Source organism: Larimichthys crocea, chromosome III (assembly GCF_000972845.2).
Source record: "Larimichthys crocea isolate SSNF chromosome III, L_crocea_2.0, whole genome shotgun sequence".
Lineage (NCBI taxonomy): Eukaryota > Metazoa > Chordata > Actinopteri > Sciaenidae > Larimichthys > Larimichthys crocea.
Window position 1 is genome coordinate 944,353 of NC_040013.1, and position 13,446 is coordinate 957,798.

Genomic DNA, 13,446 nt, shown 5'->3' on the forward strand with positions numbered 1-13,446 from the left:
TGCATGTTGGTCGTGTTCCCTCCTGACCGTTATCTCCACTTTGCATGATTGCAAGTCGCCCTGTTGACGTCTGTTTTGGTGAAATGCACCGAACTTTGGGCGTTTGAACCGAGTGGGTGACATTGTTACTACTGATTGCACTGCACGTGAGAAACTTGTGTAAAGTTACGTGACGTAATTTGTCGTGCTTTCTGGAATTGATAAGAGTCGTTAGATAAACTGCAAACGATTCCATGGAATTGAAACACACGGAACCGTTCTCAACAAAAACCGGTTTCTTGATCCCATCCCTAATGAGTCCAAAGTCAGAGCTAACGTCACTGCAAAGCATGAAACATGTTGCTACCTGTGGCTAACGTCAGCAGAGTTTAAAGTTACACTGCATGTCAGCTCCTGTTCTGGCACAACACCGCTGCACCAAAAGCTCCGTGTAAAAGCAAAGTTTAACTAGCCGCAGCTACAGTTTGTAGCCGTGGTGAGCTACTCTTCTTGCTTCCTCTGTCACGTTAGCTCATGAAACATGTCATAGTCTGGTTTCAGCTGGCTAACGCAACTTGCTAGTTAACTCATGCTAACGTTTCGCTACCAAACTCTATGAGTGGATTTGTTTTGTTTTTTTAATAGTTTCAGTAGCTAACATGATCCATGATGCTAATTTATGAATCGTCTAGCTCCTGTTCTGGCACAACATCAGCTGTAAACCTCCTCTTCTTCTTCTTCCCGGTGGTCCAAAAACTCCTGTGGTAAAAACACTAGCAGCGTGGCTAACGTTAGCTAAACAACTGAGCTAACAGCAGCTACATTTGAGGAATATTAGCTACCTAAGCTAAAGACTGTCCGGCCTCGGTCTTGGTCTTAACCACTCAAGTCTTGGTCTTGTCTCAGTCTTTGGTTTTTTCTCTGTCTTACGAGTCGTCGTCGCCGCCCACGAACACGACGGAAACGAGCTGCAGGTCACTCAGGGGTTTCAAACTCACGTCGCCAAGAAGCTGGGGAACCTTCTGGACAGGTGAGTCTGACTGCAGACAGGTTTGTAAACTGTAATCATCGAATAATCAGATAAAGTAATTTACATGTCTGCTGCTGTCAGCTGTATTACAGAGATGCAGACGTCGTCACGCGTGGAGTCGGCTAACCGTGACGACGACGACGACGACGACGATGGAGGTAAAGTTTCTCTTTGTTTTGATGTTTTTACGACGACTCTGTCTCTTTAAATCCTCACCTGCTCACCTGTTCAGGTGTATTTGTTGTTTTTCAGGTTTCGTCTGTTTTCTTACGTCGGTCCCCGGCCAAACAGCTGATGAGCCTCCAGCTCCTGTGAGGCGTCGACCTGCTCCCAGCTCCAGGTTCTCCTCCTCCTTCTTCTTCTTTGGTGTTTTCCAATTGTTGGTAGATTTAGTCTGTTTCCATCTGAGTCTAACGTCGTCCGGATGTTGATATTTAACATATTTAAGTTTTGGCCTGATCTGCACATCTACAAGTCAATCAGAGTGTCACATTAGTTTCTTGTTTATCACAGTGACAGCGACAGCGAGATGGAAATGAGGCTGAAGGAGGCGGCGGTGTCCATCAAAGATCTCCTCCCTTCCTCGACGTTCTCAGGGAGCTTCACTGCTCGGAAACACAAAGAAGAGAGAAGAAGAAGAAAGAGGCAGAGGAGAGCCACGTTGTTCCAGAGAATAAGAAAGATGTGGGGAGGGAAGAGAGTAACGTTAAGAGAAGAAGAAGAAGAAGAGGAAAAGGAACGGAGATGACTGTGCGGCTTCTCCTCAAGAAACGGCGAACGGAAGTGAAACGGAAAAAGAAAAAGAAGCGAGAAGGAAGCGCCAGAAGAAAAACTGAACTGGTCTTTTGTGACGCTCTTTTGAAATGACCGGACGCTCATGTGTTTTCCAAAAAGTATATTTGCAGCAGATACAAGATGAACAAAGCAGGTAACATTCGTTCAAACTTCATGTACAATTTCTGAATATTTCTAAAGTTTTTAATAAAAAAAAGATTTTCTTGTTGATTTTTCAGTTGTTGTATCAAAAGTGAATCTTCTTCTTCTCTGATGTGGATTCTCGTTCGTGTTAGAGTCTTTTCAACGCCTGGACAGTTCGCTGTCGATCCAGATCGCGGTCCGATGATGTTTCACTGAGCCGTAGACACCATCTGTGTAGGGATGTAGCTGATGTCTGTCGTGACGGCGACAGGAGGTGAGACTGGTGACTGTCTGTGGACTGAGAGGCTGGATCAGCTCGGGCTCTCGGAAGACGCTGAGGCAGAAAACAGACGTTTGGACCTTATTTACTTTGCAACAAGCAATCTGATTGGTCAACTAGACATTTAGAACGTGCTCAATAGCGTCTCGTTAAGACAGGTGTGTACGTCGTTAATACAGGTACGGTTGTTTTTAAAGACTAAAGTCGACTAATCTGGTCTGAAGCTGAATGTTTCATTGATAAAAACATGTTCTGTACCTGGCACAGGTGTGTGAGGCTGCAGGTGTAGAGAGTTCTCTTGTAAAGGTGAGTCCGTCTGTTCCTCCGATCTGCTGTTAAAATCTACCCAGAGAAAGATCACAGTGTTTCCTCATTATTTTCATGTCTTAACAAATGAGTTGAACCATGATGAGACCATGTTACCTGTCTGACGGCGGCGAGGCTGGTCAGCGTCCCCAGGCTGCTGCTGTCCGCGATGACCATGGCCTGAGACAGCAGGCTGGACGAATGGTACTGAGGCGAGTCGGACTTATACACTGAAACGAGAACCGGGTGAATTAATCTTTACTCGACTGTTGAACTCATGTTGTGTTGTTGTTGTTGTTGTCTTACTGTGGCATGGCAGCTGCGCCATGGTTGCCATGAAGGGACTCGCCCATGTGACTGTGGAGTGCTGGGATATCGGCTGCTGGGACGAGGCATGACAAGCTGCTGGAACGAGATTGGCTGGAGAGTGGTGATCCGCCCCCAACGTTGTTGATGACGGGCACGGTCTGAGGCTGCGTGGGGGCTAGACCTGTGGACCAAAGACATTTAGGTCCTGAAAGGGTTTGATTGACTTAACAGTGAACGAACAAGTCCAACAAAAAGCCTCTCGGACCAATCTCATCAAACATTCCATGTTCCTATGTTTCCTAACCTAGCATTGGGTTAGGAACATAGGACATGGGATGTTCCTATGTTTCCTAACCCTAGCACTTGGGTTAGGGTACCACAGGTACCTCGCATAAATCTCATTGGTATCTTTTTTACTGTTCAACATATTGACCAATGAACTTCAGAAGGGACGTGGCTCCGCACAAAACCAGACCAAAGTCTACAACCTTTGGGCCAGTCATCACAAAACTGGCAGGATGTGTCCACCCAGCACCAGAAACAAAGTTTCTTTCAAATCAAGTACTCGGCGGTGCTACAAATGCAAAAAACAAAGGTAGTGTTACCAATGAGAAGCGAGGACTCCCCCAGGCTCATGACGCTGGGCAGTGAGGCCATGATGAGGCTCTGATGAATGCAGGGGAGGCGGACAGGCTGTGCAGCGAGGTCGAGTGCTTACTGGGGGCAGTGGTCCACCGCTGGACACTGAAACCAGAGGACAACATGGTTTTATAATGGCAGTAGTGCACACAGGTACAATAAGGACAGACCGGACTCCTCTCACCTGCTTGAGGTTGTGTGTCTCGAGGAGTGTGTGGCTGGGCTCCAGTTGGTAGGACTGACCACAAGACGTCCAACTCTTTCTCCTCCGTACCTCTGGCTGAGCTCACGGTGTCGCACAGGATCTGCTGGCTGTATTTCACCCCTGAAAAGACACATCAGACCTGCATGAGTTACTGAAATATGAGAATCTGTACCAGAACCAGTACAGTCATGTCCACAAATAGAGAAGAAAGTCTAAAGATCACGCTTTTGTCCAGCTTCCGATTTCACTTTCTTCAAGCTCATTGAAGACTCTTTGGGTATTACCGTGTTCAGGACTTGCTGGGAGGTTGCCGTGAGAGGAGGAGGCAGATTGGTTGTTGTAAGGTGTGTCGAGAGCCAGTTTGTGACGGAAGGCCTCCTCTTTGCGGCGGTTGGCGAAACCAGTTGTACACTCGGACCTCGGTTACCAGGTTGGATCCCAGGCCAGCAAGCTGGGAGGGAGATACCCCCCTCTGGAGACACTCCGCCCTAAGGGAGGTAGAACATACAAATTTTGCTTTACATTATGAAAGCGGTGTGCCTCGTGGAACTTATGTATGTTCCTGGGGTCCAGTGTTACCTGGATCTACATTCCCAGGGTATTATGTTCCCTAACCGCCAAACTTTAATCCACAAGCCCTGGGAACTTAGAAAACCATACGTTTTAGGGTTAAGGTTTAGGGGCTAGGGAACATAAGGAACTTGGGTTCTAGGTTGCTGGGGTGGAAAATTCTCTGACTCTAAATCTAACTGAGCTAGTTGACCCTGGAACTTAGGAATGACCCTGGTGATTGGTCACCTTTGTCACTATTAAACCAAAGGACATTAGAGATCTGGTTCTGTAAACCTTTGTGAGTTGACCAGTCAGGTGCAGGTAGAAAACAGGCCCAGGATTGGGTACTGGTTGGGTCAGGTTGGTTTTGGTGGGTTAATCTGACACACCATCACTAAGTCTCACCTGTTGCATCCTCCACTATCCCTCCTCTCCTCTTTGCTGGGGTTTTTCTGTCGTTCGTAGGCATGAAAAAGATCTGCAGGGGACGCCGGGCCCCATTTGAACCTTTCCTCCGTCCCTTCCTGTTGTCCTCACCTGGCTCCTCCCCAGATGACAGGCCATGCTTGGCGTTGGTAAACTCTGAAAGAGGATGGTAATAGTCTCACAGTGGTGGGGAGCTGGTATTTGATATTTAAAAGCAGAAATTAGGTTTTACAGCCCCATGGCTGCTCGTTGTACTCACGCTGGCTGATCTCGCATTGCTTCTTGACGTACCAGGTGTACAGAGCGGCTCTCTCTGGTTCTTCATGGGCGTGCCTTTGTTCAGTGCTGGGAGAGGTGGGACTGGTTGAGTCCCGTGGACTCCACCACCTCTCTCTGAGGGAGGTTGTGTTGCTGCTGTAGCTTTTCACCATTTTTGCAACGTGCCAGGGGTCGCCACTGTTGGACAATGATAGCCATATAGTCACTGACTGATGCTTTTATTCAAAGCGACTTTCAAGCAGGGAAACAATCAAGCTTCAAGTTTCAGTGACAATCTAAAGGGGAGGAGGTCCTCTCTGAAGAGCTGGAGGTCTTCGGAGGTCTGTGAAGGTAGAGGGAGCCCCTGATCTGTAGGAACTGGTAGGACGTTCCACCAACGGGGAACAACAGACAGAAAAGTTTGGATTGTCCAAACTCGTTCATTGGAGGAGGTAACTGTAAGGTTTTGTTGGACTAAGGTGGGTGCAAGACCGGAGACTACTTTGTAGGCAGAGGCTCGTGAGCAGCGGGGGTAACGTGACCTTTTGGGTGGTTGTAGACCAGGCACGCTGCCGTGTTCTGGATCCTCTGAAGGGGTTTCACTGTGCAGGGGGAGCCCGTCAAGAGGACGGTCAGATGACCACAGACTGTATCAGGAGCTGGGTGCATGTGAGTCAGGTACTGAGTATATGTGATCAGAGAAGGTTAGCTGGTCATCAACCATGACTCTTAAATTTCTTGCTACCCAAGAAATTAGGAGTCAGTTTTGGGGTTGATGTCGAGGTGTTATCGTCAGTTTGGTTTGGCAGAGCAGCAGTTAAATTTTGGGATGTTCAGCTGGACGTCCAAAATTTCTAAGCTCTTTGCAGGCTCAGTTTGCCACATTAGTATTAAAGCGTTGCCACTCAGGGGGAAGTAAAGAGAGGCTTTGACAGGAGAGATAAGAGAACGCACACAGGGGGCAAAGTCCAAACCTTTGGATCACGGGAGGGGAAACTGTAAAAGGGTTTATGAAGCCTAATTTAACAGTTTCTAACTGTCCATTCAGGAGCAGATAAACACAATACGTCTGATAAAATGCCTGGCGTCGTCCGAAGAAAAATCAGAAAACAAGCCTGTGGAAAAATCACTCCTGCGTTATGTAACACTGCCTCACATGACCAGCCCGGCTCCATTAATCTTCACCTATGCATGCAGCTTATTTTAAGAAATGGCCACACGAATAATGATGGAGGGGTGGGTAATTAGTAACTAGCAAAAGGAGGAACCCTCTTTAAATTCGCCTCAGAAGCCAGAAGCAGGAGAAGGAGGTAGGACGGCTCAGATCGGGTCCGGCTGGAAAACTGTCGCAGATTTAAGTGATTTTTTTTTTCTGGAGGTTTCTACTCACTGCAGGAGCTGGTCGACCTCGGCCCTCAGTTTGGAGCCTCCTCTGGGAAAGCTTCTCCAGCTCCCTGAAGATCGGCGGGTGGAAATCCATTTCGCCTTCCTCGGAGCTCTCTCCGTCACCCTTCACCTCCGCCTTGTCGCTCGCCCTGTCTCGCTCCCGTTCCCCAACCGCTTGGACCAGACGTCCCGGGACACGTCCGGACCCAAGCAGGGCCCAGATGAGCTGCTCTGGAGGGCGGTTAGACGGCTCCTCGGCCTCGCCTTGGCTCGCCTCTATCCTCTCCTCCATGATTTTTATCACTCTGATGCCTTTAACCTCGCTGCTGCTGCCGCCTCCACCACCGCCTCGCGAGCAAACACAAGTCAAATGACGCCGTGCAGCGGCGCGGGGCCTCCATTATATTTTGCAGTCCCTCTTCAGCTTTCATTTTCCCAGTCGAGTTTCCTCCTGATGTGTCCTGAGCCGCCTGGTTCAGCTCTCCACCTGCTGTTTGCTTTTCAAAGGTCATTTTCTTTTTTTCTCTTTTTTGAACCCCCTTCCTCCTTACATGTGAACTTTGTCCTCACTCCCTCAGCTCAACGCCGGCCAAAGTTCATTTCAAAACAATAAATAAAGTGAGCGGACGTTACGGAGGCGGCAGATCGCCTCTCAGAGACGAGACGAGGAAACAAAACACACGAGATGAATCGCAGACGCTCGTCTGTCCGTTTTTATCTGAATATTTTAAAACCTTAAGTGGAAGTGTCAAAATAAAGCACAGACATGTTCAATGTGTCCAACACGCCTGTAGAGAGCGCTGCTGCGTCACGTCTGAACGTCTCGGTCGAGGACGTGAAAGTCTCCTCGTGTGACTGGAACAGTCTGTGTCCATCAGATGTTTTTATATGTTTAATTATTATTATTTAATATGTACATATAAAACTTAAAATGTGTTCAAAGTATTAAAGCAGGCTCATGTTTTAATGTATTTTCATGTATGACTGAAACTGGAGATTATTTTAAAGTACTTACATACTTGAGTAAATGTACTCACATTTCACCACTGGTGTGTATTTGTGTGATTAATAGTGAAAAAGTCACTGCAATATGTAAAAATTACAAAACTAAGTATATTACTATAGTGTCTAAGTATTAAAGGTAACTGGTAACAATTAATAATAATCTGTGACACAGATCTAATTTGAACTTTCAGGTGAAAATCTTTGGTCTCAAATACCTGAAAACAAACGAGGAGTCGTGAGTGAACTGTTGGAGTTGTGAGGTGGAGCTCGTGTTTTCACGTGACGTTCATATTTTTCTTCCACCTGTTGATATTCTAACATCTTTTCTTTTCTTTTCTGTCTTAAAAAAAACGTAAGTTACAGAGAACGACGTTTAAGCTCTTCCTGGCTTCATTCTGTCCTAGGTCGCGTTAAACTAAAAAGTTTTCCGACTCTTTCGTCCGTTTAAACTCATTTATTTGAGTCCTGTGTGTGTTCCTCTGGTGTAAAGTAAAGAGGGCAAAGTGATGGGAGAAAACCTTTGAGAGTTAATGTCGTCCTTATCTTTTCTCTCTCTTTCAGTGTAAAAAACGCTCACTTTCTCTGCCTGGATCACCTTATACCATTCTCAGGTTCGGCCTATCAGCCCTTTTTGTGTGGAGCCTTGTTACCCCACCCCACCCTTGGGAAGATGGCATTATACTGTATTTGGAAGGGTAACAGAGCTCCCTCTATCTCCCTGAGACACTGCCACTGACTGTAATTAAGTCCCCATTGTACTATTCAGAGAAAACTCCTCACCAAATCCGGACAGAGGGCGGTGTGTGTGCGCCGTTTCCAGCAGTCAGATACCGCCGTGACTAATGCTCCGGCCCACAGGCCCGGTTTATCAATGGACCACATGCAGCACACATTAGGCTCCCGTTTCCCTCTCCAGAGGACTCAAAGCTCTGTTGATTGGTAATGAGATACCATCCCCACAGGTCCATCTCTCATTAGTGAGCCATTGCTGGCTGCTTCCCTCTCTCTGTGTTCCACCCACCCCCAAACCGCCGCCGCCGCCTCCACCGTCCCGACCATTCAACCCATTGCTCATGCAGACAGAAATTTAACCACACCCTTAATTCCGTCCAAAACCCCTGCCCCACGTCCAGAGCTTCATCTGCTCGTCTGGAGAGGACAGAGGCCTGCGAACACCCTCACATCCACCCGGGGTGAAGAAAACACGAATAAAATAAAGTGAAGATAATCTACAAAAGAGCAGTCATCAATGCAGTTAGCTGAAAAACTACAAAACTGCAGTTCTGTCCTCGTCCACTTGAGGCCGGCTCCAGGAGTGAGTCAGCTTCACATAGTTACCTGGTTAGTTATTAGCAAGTTAAAAACAAACCAAGTTAAACTACAAGTGACCAAGATCATGTTTGGCTCATTAACTGGCGGTGTTAGTCGGCTAGCTTAGTTTAGTTTGAAGGACGTCTGAATCTAAAATCGTGCAGACGTCACGATGAGACGACCCGCGGACTCCGTCAAAGCCTTCTGTTCGAGTCGATCGCATTCAGGTCGGTTAGCGGGTCACATGTGAGTCAGTGTTGAGAAGATTAACTGGACGCTTTGTGCTAATAAATACTTAAGGTCCAGTGCAGTGAATGCACAGACGTCCTGAAGTCGGGAGCCGGTCAGTCTCTTTTTTTTTCATGATTTGAATGTGACGACTGTGATGATGAGTTTCACCTGTTTGAATCATTCACAGGTGAATTCTTCAATCGTGGATCAGTGATCGGACGGAAATCAGGTCAAGTTAGTCGGAATGTCCCAGGAGTAAGGAGAGTCTGCCTTCACAATAAAAAGCCTATGTGTTTTAAGTCAGAATCGGTTAATAAATGATAATAATCAGATTTTGACTTATAACTATAAAACTCTGACATATTGTGGTTGGAAAAGTTTTTCATGTCTCAGATGATTAAATTAAACAGAACTGGACAAACTTTTGACTTTTTATCTCCAACAGTAACATAAATCTATGGAGTTGTTGTGGTTGTTTGTTTTTATTTTTTAAGATCAGATGCTGAAGCCTGCTCATAGAAGAGAAATAAACACAAAGTGAATTTTTCTCTGAGTGATAAAAATGAACAGCGTCGCCAATTCTGGAAATAAAGAATAGAAAAACCATCAGTGCATATCGGTCTGTGTTAGTCCTTTAACTTGTATAATCATTGAATAGTAGATTGTAAGGACACATTCACACACTGATACCAGCTCTACTTCCAGCGTTTCCTATAAATGAACACACACCTGTAATCACTTTTATCTACCTGCTGTAATATCTGTTTATTTATCATATTTATATACCCTGTCAGATGCATCTTCTGGTTAGATGATAAACTCTAAAAAACTTAACAAAAGTGTAATAAATCTAAATCAGGCAGATAAAGTCTCTTCCAGCAGTGTCAGGGTTATTAATTATTATTATTTTATAATATATATTTTCAATGATAAACAGTGAAGTTTAAAATTATTTAATTAATTTCAATATATTTCAATTATTTCAAATAATTAGAAATATTTCAGAATAAAACACTATTTATAGTGTAAACTTTACACAAACATCAGTAATCAGATTACATTCATACGTTATGGGCGCTCGCTCCACCGTGCTTTTTTTGTAGGCCTGCAGCGACGCGGCGTGTTGATGTGTTGCGGGTTGGACTCTCGTGCGTGGCTCGGCTTGTGTGTGGATGGAGGCGGAGTCTGTCGCGAGCCCAGCCCGCATTGGCCCGCTCCCGGGGCCAAACCCCCGCCCAGCTCTCTCACTCACTCTCCGCTGTCCTCCCGCCACGGCTCGCTCGGCTCGGCTCGGAACACACACACACACACCACACACAGCAGCTCGGACACCGGAATGGAGACGGAAGGGAGCCAGAGCAGCCTGTCCAACCGTGGACTCCCCCACGACCCTGGTAAAGAAAGTTTGGTCCTGGTTCCTGGTCCTGGTCTGGGACTCTCTATCTGGATTAAGAAGTTTAAATCTGAGTGTGCAAACTTTAATTTAAATGTTTCTCTTGTTTCCCTTCACGTAAATGTTCATAGGTGGACTCAGCTGGCAGACAACACAAGGTAAACCTTTACAGAACCTTTAAAGAACGTTAGAGAACCGCCGCCGAGGTGTATCCTCTGATGGTTCGCCTCTCGGGCTCATGAATGAAGTTCTGGTGTGCAGCTTGTGTGGTGTGTGTTTGCCTGCAGCGGTCTGAAGGAGTCTTCTGTAAGTACGGCGGGTGAAGGCGTGTATGTGGATGCGAGATCCGGTTACTAAGCGCTCGAGGTGAGTGAGGGGAGCTGAAAGTTTATCTGACCTCCTGATTCCTGCCCGCTCATAACGTATCATTACTATGTCACATCAGGTCTGTGTCACTAAGCCTCCTTCCCTTCCTCCTCGCGCCTGCAGAGGGTTTGGATTCGTCACCTTTGGGATCAGGCCGGCGTGGATAAAGTTCTGGCTCAACGAGGCACGAGCTGGACTCCAAAACAGTGAGTTCTCTGTTGTTTACTTCACCACCGGCTAATCCCGACACTCACTGTTCGATTAGTGGATTTTTCCCGAATCCGACAGAGAGGGTGCAACATTTAAACTTTCAACGTGTATTAACCGCCTGTGTTCGCACTGTGTGTGTGTGTTGTGTGTGGTGTGGTGTGTGTGCAGTGTCTTTTTGTCAGTAATGAATGTGGGCCGGTTTGGGGAACAATGTGGCCCGTTGGTCGCCATAGGGACCAACTGCCCCCGCCTCCCTCCCTCCGCTTCCTCTGTGGGGTGGTGGTGGTTTGGGTGTTAGTCACTGTTTGAAATGAATGAAGAGAAGCTGCTTCTTCCAACCCTGCTGGCTCGGAGCGAAGGTGCACCTTCATCCGCTAAGGTGCGCCTTCATCGCTTAAGGTGCGCCTTCATCCGCTAAAGGTGCGCCTTCATCCGCCTCAAAGGTGCACCTTCATGAGGAAACAGTTACAAAACGGCAGAGTTACAAAATAGTGGAAGTTGTTTGAAGTCTTCTGCAGCGCGCCCTGTGTCACCGTGTTAAGGGCTTTTCTGAGGCTCGTACCTTTGTTTGAGTCTTTGGCAGATGGACCCGGATGAAGGAAGGTGCACTTCATCCAGCAAAGACTGGAGCGAGGTGCAACTTACTCGAAGGACAGGTGCAGCGCCTGTTGCGGTCTTTGCTGGATGAAGGTGCACCTTAAGGTGTGCCGCACCTGTGGGGTTGGTTTTAGCCGGAGAATGAGTAGAGCAGCGTGATACGGATGCCACGTTGAGCTCCTGTGAGTCTTGCCGGATGAAGTCCCTTAAGGTGAGCTCTGATGATCAAGATGAAGGTGCACCTTCGCTCTGACAGGTTGCAGGAGGGACGGTGTGTGTTGCTGGCGAAGTACAAAATGGTGGCAGTTGTTTTGGGCGTCCGCGGTTCCCCTCTGTGTAAGTGTACTTGCAGGCACGACAGCTATGACAAGTAGCTCCATATGGTGGACGCCGCTAACTCGCCATGGGTTTTGTTTCCATAGTGACCCCCCCACCCCCTCCACTCCATCCTCTCCTCTGTTCTGCCCCTTTTCCACAGTTGAAGAATTCTCTAGTCACCGAAGAAAGATAAAAAGCAAATCATTTACAATCATTTCTCGGGATACCAGAAATCATAAACAAATGTCCCCTTAGCTGCGAGTTTTGGGGCCTCTCTCGTGGCCCGGCTGTGTCGGGGCTCAGTGAACATCCACAGGGGTTGGGATGGTGTGAGTGGTAGTCCTTTTTGACTCTACCTCCCCCCTTTCCTCTCCTCCCGGCCACAGGAGGAGCTGACGCTGCTTCATTAAGTTTTAATCACTTTAATTAACTCTGACTGTGTGTGTGTTGCAGATGGAGCCTCTGACCTGCAGCAGTCAAAGAGGTGAGCTGACATGAACAGCTGATCACTGAGAGCATGAAACATGTGCTCCAGCTCCTGTTCTGGCACAACACCGCTGCACCAACAGCTAAGTTTAACTAGCAGCAGCTACAGCTTGTAGCCGTGTGAGCTACTCTTCTTAGCTTCCTCTGTCACGTTAGCCTGTTATTGTCAACAGTCCAAAGTCAGAGCTAACGTCACTGCAAAGCATGAAACATGTTGCTACACTGTGGCTAACGTCAGCTGAGTTTAAAGGTTACACTGCACGCTCAGCTCCTGTTCTGGCACAACACTGCTGCACCAAAAGCTGCTGTGTAAACACCAAAAGCTAAGTTTAACTAGCAGCAGCTACAGTTTGTAGCCAAGTGAGTTAGCTTATAAATAGCCTGTTATTGTCAACAGTCCAAAGTCAGAGCCTGTGTGTACTGTTAACTAGCAGCAGCTACAGTTTGTAGCCGTGTGAGCTACTCTTCTTAGCTTCCTCTGTCACGTTAGCTCATGAAACATGTCATCGTCTGGTTTCAGCTGGCTAACGTTAACTTGCTAGCTAACTCATGCTAACGTTATCGCTACCAAAACTCTATGAGTGGATATGTTTGTTTGTGTTTTTAATAGTTTCAGTGGCTAACATGATCCATGATGCTAATTTATGAATCGTCTAGCTCCTGTTCTGGCACAACATCAGCTGTAAACCTCCTCTTCTTCCCGGTGGTCCAAAAACTCCTGTGGTACAAACACTAGCAGCGTGGCTAACGTTAGCTAACAAACTGAGCTAACAGCAGCTACATTTGAGGAATATTAGCTACCTAAGCTAAAGACTGTCCGGCCTCGGTCTTGGTCTTAACCACTCAAAGTCTTGGTCTTGGTCTCAGTCTTTAGGTTTTTCTCTGTCTTACAGAGTCGTCGTCGCCGCCCACGAACACGACGGAAACGAGCTGCAGGTCACTCAGGGGTTTCAAACTCACGTCGCCAAGAAGCTGGGGAACCTTCTGGACAGGTGAGTCTGACTGCAGACAGGTTTGTAATCTGTAATCATCGTTAATAATCAGAATAATGTAATTAACGTGTCTGCTGCTGTCAGCTGTATTACAGAGATGCAGACGTCGTCACGCGTGGAGTCGGCTAACCGTGATGACGACGACGACGACGGAGGTAAAGTTTCTCTTTGTTCTGATGTTTTTACGACGACTCTGTCTCTTTAAATCTTCACCTGCTCACCTGTTCAGGTGTATTTGTTGTTTTTCAG

The 13,446-nt window shown here is 47.0% G+C and overlaps 1 protein-coding gene and 1 pseudogene across 1 annotated transcript in view; one reads left to right on the plus strand and one right to left on the minus strand.

The window, feature by feature from the left end:
• Nucleotides 1–1,721, plus strand: part of ciiih12orf43 (chromosome III C12orf43 homolog) — a 3,140-nt gene extending 1,419 nt beyond the window's left edge. The window contains exons 3-6 of the mRNA XM_027278270.1: nucleotides 910–1,009; nucleotides 1,091–1,168; nucleotides 1,262–1,349; nucleotides 1,523–1,721. Coding sequence (XP_027134071.1) covers nucleotides 910–1,009; nucleotides 1,091–1,168; nucleotides 1,262–1,304 — 221 coding nt within the window. The 3' untranslated portion in view covers nucleotides 1,305–1,349; nucleotides 1,523–1,721. The remainder of the gene's footprint in view (nucleotides 1–909; nucleotides 1,010–1,090; nucleotides 1,169–1,261; nucleotides 1,350–1,522) is intronic.
• Nucleotides 1,517–6,580, minus strand: LOC113745697 (hepatocyte nuclear factor 1-alpha-like; annotated as a pseudogene).
• Nucleotides 6,581–13,446: the final 6,866 nt, after the last annotated feature.